Below are 10,583 nucleotides of genomic sequence, written 5' to 3'. Positions count from 1 at the left end.
TTCTGTAGTTGACTGGACTATGTTAAAAGAATTCAAAACCTGAAGAGACTCATGGATTGTATATGAGTAGCAATGAGAATAATTACTGCAGTGAAATAGAAGCATAGCAATATAGTTAAAACACATGGCTTCATTGTATGTCATTTAAAAACTAATAATAAAAATGTTCAGTATTCACATTGGAGGATAATTTTGGAAACTGGTTAAATAAAGGGGCTAAAATGTTTAGCATGTCTTCCTATTATTAACAGTATATCAGGGTGGCCAAGGAAAAAACTGATGAGAGGAAACATAACCCCCCCAAAATCAGTGGGTCTCAGTACTAAGATCAGTTTAGAAAGAGGCAAGCAGATAACATATGCCTCTTCATGGAAATTGAAAGCTCACCTGTGAAATATTTTGCCAAAAATCAGATTTTAGCCTAGTCAGGTATCAAGATAAAACTCAATGTAGAGAATAAATAAGGAATAGAGGCACTGGTTCAGTGACACAACAAAGTGCCATCAGCAAGATTATTAACTGTGGAAAATGATAAGACAAACACCTGTTCTCTTTAACTGACACATTGCTTTTGAAAAAAGTGATTAAAGGTAGGATAGACTTGAAATAACCCCTGATTGCAGTGTATAGGCTTACTTGATTTCTCATTTAACTAGCAAATTTGAAAAAAATTTACGAGATAAGCAGGAAGGTTTGGAACACTGTTGAGGTGGTTAGTACTAAGAATTTGTTTGAGTGTAGCAATGGTGATATGACATGTTTTGCAACAGACTTTACAAAAACACAAGGATAAAACTGAATGATGCCTACGATTTGCCTCCTCACAGTCTTGGAGAGTAGGAGCATGGTAGAAACAAAGGTGTCCATAGAGGCCATTGTACTTTTCTTTTTGTCTCTGTTTAAACTTTTCTATGGCAAAATTTTATGATTTTATATTTAAGTGGTGTCACTGCCTCTGGGGCATTTCCAAGAAAGGACACCTTTCAGGAATGAGTACGACCTCTCAGATGCCTGCACATGAACCACAAGCTTCTCTTTGCTTCACTGTGTTTCTGATAGTAGTCAGTGAACAGTGGGTGAAGAAATGAGTGATCCCAAGATCGTAGCTGCCACTTGGAGGAATTCTATTCTGAACCCAGTCCTGTGGCATGTAACTGCAAGACCTGGCCACCCACACTCCCTGTGCGTGCTCTCGTATTCCCAGGCTCTTGACCCTCCTCTTTCCCAGGCTCAGGCTCGATGTCACCGAATTGGCCAGAGCAAAGCTGTGAAGGTGTATCGCCTCATCACGCGGAACTCCTATGAGAGGGAAATGTTTGACAAGGCCAGTTTAAAGCTGGGCCTGGACAAGGCTGTTCTTCAGGACATCAACCGAAAGGGTGGCACCAATGGCGTAAGTGTGAGGAGCGCTTCTGCAGCGCAGCTTTCTCTGGGCGTTCTCCTGACAGCTGTTTCTGGAGTCCTTTCACTATATTGAGTCAGCCTACATGTCAAGTTGGGTAATTCTCTTCAGTAGAGAATAATGTGCCATCAGGTCTGTGCGTTTTCTAGATGGATAAGGGAGATATGTAGGAGTGGATTTGCAAAAGGTTTGCCCACAATACAGTATTGTAGAAAACAGTTTCTAACCATGCCCTTTAGAAGCCAGTAGATTTTAATGTTCTTTACTGTGTAAATATATGTTTGTTACATCTCAGACTTCAAGCTTCTTACTGGTATCATAGTGTTATCTATGTCTAACATCAACCCTAACTGTGCATGGCATATTAAAGATGCTCCGTGGAGCATGGTCAGTGAATAATGAATGAATAAATTAGCAGCTATGGCAGGTAAAATGTTTTCTTTCCCTCAAGGAAGGGATTAAAATTATAGCTAAGATTCTTAAATAGTCTTAAAGTATAGCCAAGCAACAAAATATCTCCTTAATCTCTGGGTTTAAGGCATCAAAGATTGGGAATTAAAACTTCTAAGCTGATCATCTTCAGTGCAGTTGTTCTGTATCTTTCTAGCTGTACATCTGTTGTAAAGTTAAAGAATTCTGTCTTGTGATTGATACAAGAATCAGATTCTTAATTAAAAGCAGGGAAGGGCATTTTGAATCCCTTTTCCTGTTTTCAACAAGTAGTTGAGAAGGTGACACTTGCCAAGGGATCCCTTTTGTAGTTAGGAAATGACATCACTTCCAATAGTAATATATTTGTTTAACAATAAATCATTCTTCAGTTTATTTTGTACATCTAAAAGTTTTGAAAGATACAATCTCAGGCCAGCCAAATACCTCAGTGGATTAAAGCGCCTGCAAGCAGGGGCCAGGGATTTAATCTCCAGGCCTGCCTGCTGTGCCAGCCCCACCCCCGGGGTGCACTGAGATGGCAATTGAGACTGTAATCCCAGCTCTTGGGAGGCTGTAAACAGGCAGATCACCATGAGTCTGATCTAGTAGTGAGACCTTAAACACCCTGTAGACCCATCCCTAAAATACAAAGTAACAAAACAAAACAAATAAAGATACAATCTCAAACTAAACTTTTTTTAATACATCACATATATCCTCTTCAATGGTGCATAGTTTAACTGCTTATGACATTTGATAACCAGCATCCTAAAGAATGATAGGGCTCTTGGACCATGATTTGGGCTTTATTCCAGAGGTGCCTATAGAGAATTATTTGCCCTCCCCAGAAAAAATGCAGAATACCTTTTATCTGGGTTTTTATTTTTTCCACATTTGCTGTTTCCATCCTTTGTTATTTCTGATATATACAGTGAGTAGGGAAACTGAATAGTGAGCCATAAGGCCAGAATTGAGGCTTTTTTTCCTGTATGTTTACCACCATGTGAGTAGCCTCTGGTAATTTGTTCAGGTACAACAGCTCTCAAAAATGGAGGTGGAGGATTTGCTCCGGAAAGGTGCTTATGGAGCCTTGATGGATGAGGAGGACGAAGGTTCCAAGTTTTGTGAAGAAGATATAGACCAAATTCTACAAAGGAGAACTCACACCATCACCATACAGTCCGAAGGGAAGGGGTCCACGTTTGCCAAGGTACAGGGCCTTCTGTCATGTGGGTAGGAAAAGAACGAACAACACTTATTCATCAAGCCTTTGGTTTCTCCAAATGTAAATCCTGGGAATTGTATGCCTGCACATGTGGTCTCTGTGAATTTCTTTTCTTTTTTCTTCTTCTTTTTTTTTTTTTTTTTTTTTTTTTTTGTGGTGCTGGGGATTGAACTCAGGACCTTGCGCTTGCCAGGCAGGCACTTATCCTGCTTAACTGTCTCCCTGGCCCATCTTTGTGACTTTCTAGTCATGCAGATGCTTAAAGAAGGTCAATAGTGAGGGTCTATGAAAGAACACTGAACCTAGAGAGCTCATGGTTAGCAAGAAGGCAGATACTAGCCTGCACTTGACTCTGCCCACTCTTCACAAGGACTGCGCCAGAACCTTGGAATAGTTCCCTTGATTTCCTTGAACAGTACTCCTTGATCATTGTCAGAGAATGCACTTCAGTGAACAATCTGTTCCCAAACTCAAGCAAGCGTGTTGTTCATTTCATAGAAAAAAGATTTTACATAGGATTACTAGCTTCTACTTGGGACCTCCTTCCTGCGCTATCTAGGTCACTGGCTGTAGAAGTATACAGATCATTCTCAGGTTTCCCTGACTATAGGCTCTGCTGTTTGATCTGTGACCTTTGAGACCTGTTAGATTCAGTCTCCTGTTTGCTAACTATTGTAGGGCGTTTTTGCAGGAAGTTCTGTGCTTTATAGAAAGAAACATGAGCAATGTGTTGCTTCAGTGCCTTTTCTAGAGCAAACATGTGGTTAATTGCTGAACTAGAAGAAAAATCTAGCAGAATCTTAAAACTAGTCACCAGATAATATTAGTGTTGTATACCAAGTTACACACTGCTGTTGTCTTCCAGGGGCTTCTTCCTGCTTCCAAGTTTAATATGTTCACAAGGGAGCCGTAATTTATATGCTGGGCAGCTCTGATTTGAATATGACCATTCCTGATGGCTTTTACCGCTGGCAGTTAATGCAAGACTGTCCCATTGGGTGGTGAACCACCAGTGGTTAGCTAGTTAACATTAGATGGTGGAATTTTAAGTCCAGAGACACTCACTATCAAGACATACCAAATTATGGTTGTGAATTTGTTAAAATACTGTTAAAGGCCAGAGGTTTAGCTTAGTGGTGCAGCATCTGCCAGAGTCCTGAGTTGATTCCTAGTACCCCCCCCAAAAAAAAAATACTATTAAAAAAACTGTAATACAGCTAACTTGTACTTGTAAATGCATATTATATATACCAGCAATGGGTTACTTGTAAGATTTCCATGTTGAAATTTAGAGAATTATTTATTGATAAACTATTCACAAATGTTGAGGGTTGGCCAGATAGCTCAGCAGTTTGAAGCCCCTGTTTAGGCAGGCACGGGGGCAGGGGTCTTGATCCTCAGCCTGCTGTGCCAGGGGCACACAGAGATGGTGATTGAGACTGGGCATGGTAGAGCATGCCTGTAATCTCAGCGTTTGGGAGGCTGAAACACAGTAGGATCACTATAAGTCCAATCTGTGTAGTGAGATTCTGTGGACCTTGTACTAAATACATTAAAAAAAAAACTTTGCAAATGTAAATAAATAAATTTAATGAAATAAATTTGTTGATTATTATAATAATGTTTAATTTGTATGCACAGAATTAATGTGTTCTATTTGGGCAATAATTATTAAGATTCAAGCAACTAACTCGTTTTGGTCCGTTTATAGATTTATTTATTTATTTATTTATTTATATATTTTTGGTGGTACCAAGGATCAAACTCAGGACCTTGCACTTGCCAGACAGGCACTCACACCACTGAACTATATCCCCCGGCTACACTTTTATTTATAAAGACCAGTAAAAGTGATTTAAACATGTTTGTACCACCAGTGATACAGGTTACCTAATGGCACAGTCACGCACATGCTACCTGACATTCAAGTTGGCAGGAATATGTTAAGTTCCACAAAACCATCTCAGCTGCAATTACGAATTCCTCATCCAATCTTTAAAATTTGATTTTTACATTTATTTTTGAAGCACAAGTAGAGGGTTTTGATGTAGGTAGATAATATATTTAACTTTCTAGTGCTTTTTAAATAACTTTTATTTGTACCTTGTTCAAGCACAGTTATTGACTCTTACTTCCTTCACAGGCTAGCTTTGTGGCTTCAGGAAACCGGACAGATATTTCCTTAGATGACCCTAACTTTTGGCAAAAATGGGCTAAAATAGCTGAACTGGACACTGAAGCAAAGAATGAAAAGGTACAGCATATTTTATTTCACTGACCACTTTTAATGTCACCGTAAATTTCTATACCACTCAAGTCATTGTTTAATCCTAAGTCTTGGTTCTTAACTGAGATACTGTTGTAATGCACTTGGAGCATGCTGAGCACATACACAACAGTATAATTCTGCAGTTGGTTGTTGGGACATAGAGTCTGCTGGATCTCTGGGAGGTTCCTCAAAGGGAATTATTTCTGGGACTGACCAGAGGGATCAAACTGAGCCTCTTGTCTTATGCCATCACACAATCCCTGACATGAGGTGTTTTCCTCTGTGTCAAGTTTTTGGGTTTCTGAAATGAAACCAGAGTGTGCCTTTGGGCAAGGTAATTGAACTAACCACCTCAAGTGGAAAAATAAAAGTGGTAAAGCCTATATATTGCAGGAAGGATGCCACATTTGTACATAAAACTGGCACTGGTACCCAGTCAGCTATGAGGCACCCATAAAATGCTACTTTCCCTACCTTGGATTCTGACCCATGACCTCACATTAGGATGAGTACATGTCCTTTTCAGCTGTCCTAGGTGGGTGTTGAACCCTTGTGGGCCCACAAGCCCAGGAGACAGTCCCTACTTATATCTAGCCAAGTCAACACTAACTATAACTTTTTTTAATAAGACCTCCAGCATTTGCTTAATCCAGCTTCCTTTCTCTAATTAGAAATGTTCCTTTCCCCTCTTATATAAAAAAATTCTGAATCTCTCTTAGTAATCTGCTTTAAGTGTTTTACAGTATCATAATCAAGAAGCCACTGTGCATAGAATGATGAGTAAAAGAGAGAAAAGAAGAGCTCTTGCCCTGTAGGCAGCAAAAAGCCATGGGCACATGCCAAGGTGAAAAGCAAGGTCATTAAAGCAGGGCAGTTAATTGACTGTCTGGACTACGAAAGAGTGTGCAGGGGTTTATCCTGGCCCTGGAAGGAGTGAGAAAGGGGTGAAGAAAAGGAAATCATGAAATTAGAGAAGGTGGTAGGTGCGGTCAGGGGAGCCACCAGAATGAGTGCGATTCCTGAGCTAGGGATTTTGTGTTGAAGCAGAAGACAAGAGGTTAATGGTTAGTACCAGAGTAGGCAGATAATGAAGCAGAAGGATGTATGTTTATCTTTAGAAAGTTGCTGCACATATGGAATTCTCTGACCTGTCCTGTATCCAGAGCATAGCCTGCTTTGTTCAAGCTAGCACAACGGTTGAGGCTCACCACTCGAGTCTTTGTTGGCCAGGGCAGGCTGCCAGTCTAGGTGCTCACAGACTTTACCTACCCATACCCCTGTTAGGATGACAGCAGATGGTGCCTGGCAGCCCTAGGGGCCAGGGAACATGCCAGCTTGAGCAAGTGCCAGAAGATCCCCTGTGCTTCTCCTGTAGTCATGGAGACAACAGGTATGCAGAGAAGTGCCTTTCCTGCCAGAGGATCAGATGGGGTGGTTCTTTCTGTAATGTGCCCAGAGGAATGGCAGCAGGATATATTTGTGCATTGTGATGACAGTGGGGAAAAGAAGGACCTTCTCACCAACAGTCCTCTTCATTTCTAGGAAAGCTTAGTGATCGACCGACCTCGCGTAAGAAAGCAGACCAAGCACTACAACTCATTTGAGGAGGATGAACTTATGGAGTTTTCAGAGTTAGACAGTGACTCCGATGAAAGACCCACACGGTCCAGACGCCTCAATGACAAAGCCAGGCGCTACCTCCGAGCTGAGTGCTTCCGAGTAGAGAAGAACTTGCTTATCTTTGGGTAGGTGTTGGCTCCTCTTCATATGATAGTGCTGTTGTTTTCCCATTTTTCAGCCTTAGATTTGTTCATTGTGTCTCTCCAAGTCCTCTGTAGTTACAGGGCTGATAAGAGAGTGCCATACTTTCTACCCAAAATCCCTGAGTCGCTGTGTGCTTTGCGGTCACAGTGTACAGGTGCTATGATTTTCTCATGCTTGTCACAGCAAATTTCTGATACTAATTTGCTGCCTGGTGCTGATTGCTTGCATTTTTCCTCCCCAAGGATATATAGTTGGTGCAACAGATGTTATAGTCAAGGCATGGTATGTGCATAGCTCTTTAGAAATGGAAAGCTCAGCTCTAAGCTAACCCTTGCTTCTGAGTGCTGCAGTGGACTGTTTCAGTTGTGCTTACTCCTTGCTTCCAATGTTTTGGTCCATCCTTTCTTAATAACCTAGAAGCCGTATGAAGTTCTCAGGGTCCATTATTCAGATCACCTCAGTGATACTTGGTGTCCTGCACTAATGCAGTTTTCAAAGACCTTTCAGGAAAAAGCTCACAAGGTGATTAACAGACCCAAAAGAAGATGAAATGTACATTTGACTCTTGTTTATCCTGCTGTGTGGAGGTTTAATGCCGGGCCCTTCCTCCTCAGCTGGGGCCGATGGAAGGACATCCTGACTCATGGAAGATTCAAGTGGCACCTGAATGAGAAGGACATGGAGATGATTTGCCGGGCCCTGCTGGTGTACTGTGTCAAACATTATAAGGGGGACGAGAAGATCAAGAGTTTCATTTGGGAACTAATCACACCTACCAAAGATGGCCAAGCCCAGACTCTCCAGAACCACTCAGGTGAGTGGTAGAAGAGCTCCCACGCACTCTCATCTCCTCTCCTTTATGGGTCCACACTGCTGTGCTGTGGGTAACTTCTCTTTCTGGATATATTTTGGAATGGTACCTGTGTGGAAGGATGGTGCGCTCTGACTCTTCCCTTAGGATCATCCATTGTTGCCTGTGTCATTTTAAGGACGGTTGGGCCTCTTGCATTTTCCTACATGCAGTCCTGCCCACTAACCTTAATGTCACAGGATTCCTACTTTAAGGTGATAATGCACATCTGAGCTCTGTGACTTACCTTTTGCATTTCACCATTCTGTTTCTCTTCTACCCCTGTGCCTTTACTTTTGCTGTACTTCTTTGTACTTAACCAAAGGGAGACCAAACACAACACCTGGCTATCTGTGGACTGAGCAGGGCCCGTCATCCAGGGTCTACTGAGTATGTCTTGGCTGCTTGTTTGCAACACAAGTCCAGCTCTGATTTAATACCCATGGGCTTATCCAAGTGTCCTGCACTTTCTATTTCAGGGTTGTCTGCCCCAGTCCCTAGAGGGAGGAAAGGAAAGAAGATGAAGAACCAGCTACTGCTCCCAGAACTAAAAAATGCAGACTGGCTGACCACCTGCAACCCTGAGGTGGTCTTGCATGATGATGGCTACAAGAAACACCTTAAGCAGCACTGTAACAAGTGAGTGTGCCCCTCCCATCCCCTAGGGAAGCGTTGCTCAGGCATCTAGCTCTTGAGAATGCTAGAGGGAGGCCATTTCTATACTACTTAGTGTGTGAGCTTTCAAAAACAGGCTAGGGGAATCTGTGGCCTAAATTGGCTCAGAGTGCATTTCACATTATAGGTTCCCAAATTCCTTTATCAGTATCTCTTATCTCCCACAATGCATTGTGTACCCTTCAAGACGTTTCTTATCTGACTCTCGAAAGCCACTCAGGATCCCTCTGCTTCTGGGATCATGTTAGCAAAGGCAGAACACTTTCCTTCAGTGCCCCTACTCTCAGCACCCTATCCAGCTTACTGCTTCCTTTCCTTTTCTGTTGCCATCATGGCCTTCAGTTATTTCATAGGCATGCCTTTGAGATAATATTCTTTATATTCATAGGCTAACAACTAAGGTAGGGTGGGGGGGCACAAACAGAGGTAAAAAAAAAATAGGATTGTGTAGTTTATTCTTGGGGAGCTAGGACATTCACCCACAAAAGTAACAGTTTTGCGTAGAGCTATTGTGTAACTATACAGCGTATGTGACCCTTGGAAACCACATACTAGCTGGGATTATGCAGTCATGGAAGAGTTACTTCCTAACATTCCCAGTATGAAGTAAGAAGGCTTCTTACACATTTCTAGTTATCAAGAGTTTATTACCCTGTGGTTTAAAATGTTATATTGAAGCCAGGTATGGTAGCGAACTCAGGAAGTGAAGGCAGGAGGATTGCTGTGAGTTTAGGGCCAGCCCGGGTTTACCAGTGTGGGTTACAAAGTGAGTTCTGGGCCAGCATGGACTACAAAGCGAGACCCTGTCTCAAAAAAAAAAAAAAAAAGTTTAATTTTTTTTCTCCTACTTCCCTATAACATCCGACTACTGGTTCTATAGTTGTTGTGTTATAAGGCTTTTTGGTTTTGTTTTTTATAGATGAGGGCTCATCCTTTTCCCTTGATCACTCCGTTTTAAGATAGGTCCTATGCCCAATACTCTTCATAGAAGCTACTCTACAAAATACAGTACTTTCCCATCTCACCATTCTGTCTCTGTTCTACTTCTGTCTTAAATGACACTATTGATAGTAGAACCCAGCTAGGGAAGAGCCAAATGTTTGATGTTGCAGAGTTATTGTGTGGGGAATGGGCAAAGAAGCAGCTGGCTAGGTAAAAAGGTTTATTGATAGTATATCTGGCAAGGAAAAATTTTGCTATTAAAATTTACCATTACAGAGAAACAGGATTTCTTGAGCTAGTGAGACTTGTGATTAAAAAGTGATATTTGAGGAGAAAATCTAATCTGGCAATAGTTTGCAAGATGAAGTAAGATAAACCAAGAGCTGAGTAGTAATTGGGAAAGTTTTGTCATAATTTTTTTTTTTTTTTTTACAAAATCTCAAAACAAGATTTTAGGAGAGTAACAATGTTTAGTACATTGTGTATTGTTACTGCCAAAGTAGTTTCTCATATTATAAGACATAGGCAAGAAATAATAAGCAAATAACATAGGTACAAACCTCTTTTTTTTTTTAAAGTCAGCAGAAAATGGAAATATACTTTTTAAAGTTTCTAATACTAGGAGAAGATATCATACAATGTCTTTTAAATAAGTTTTAAGTCAAAGATACAGTATAGAATTTAGAACAAAAATTAAGATTAAGCAATATTCAGAAAATTAAATGTTTCAAAACAATCGAACTAAGAAAAGTTTTCATGATAGCAAAGAAGTACTAAGAGTAAAACATAAGATAAATACTGGAATGGCAAGAAAATGACCAGCACTTCTAACCGTTTGAGGATAGGATATCACACGAAGTTCTAGTGTGTTGTGGACATGCATAATGACCCTGACAGTTACTGGTGGCTAGGCGTCACTTGTGGAACTGAGATACAGCTATTTCTTTGAAATCCACCCTGTAGACTCAAGTGGAATCATCACCCATAGGGTGGAAGAGAAGTCCATTTGTAGAGTGTGCTGATG

The 10,583-nt window shown here is 41.0% G+C and overlaps 1 protein-coding gene across 3 annotated transcripts in view; it reads left to right on the top strand.

The window, feature by feature from the left end:
* Positions 1-10,583, top strand: part of Chd6 (chromodomain helicase DNA binding protein 6) — a 166,046-nt gene that overhangs the window by 97,482 nt on the left and 57,981 nt on the right. For 2 of the 3 annotated variants that reach the window (XM_023714971.1, XM_023714969.1), the window contains exons 17-22: positions 1,205-1,393; positions 2,865-3,044; positions 5,203-5,313; positions 6,871-7,073; positions 7,707-7,906; positions 8,422-8,581. In XM_023714971.1, coding sequence (XP_023570739.1) covers positions 1,205-1,393; positions 2,865-3,044; positions 5,203-5,313; positions 6,871-7,073; positions 7,707-7,906; positions 8,422-8,581 — 1,043 coding nt within the window. The remainder of the gene's footprint in view (positions 1-1,204; positions 1,394-2,864; positions 3,045-5,202; positions 5,314-6,870; positions 7,074-7,706; positions 7,907-8,421; positions 8,582-10,583) is intronic. The other variant, XM_023714970.1, reaches the window with a different exon arrangement.

Source organism: Octodon degus, unplaced genomic scaffold (assembly GCF_000260255.1).
Source record: "Octodon degus isolate 3935 unplaced genomic scaffold, OctDeg1.0 scaffold00037, whole genome shotgun sequence".
NCBI lineage: Eukaryota > Metazoa > Chordata > Mammalia > Rodentia > Octodontidae > Octodon > Octodon degus.
Note: the sequence above shows the minus strand (reverse complement) of the source record. Positions and strands in the feature narration are given on the sequence as shown.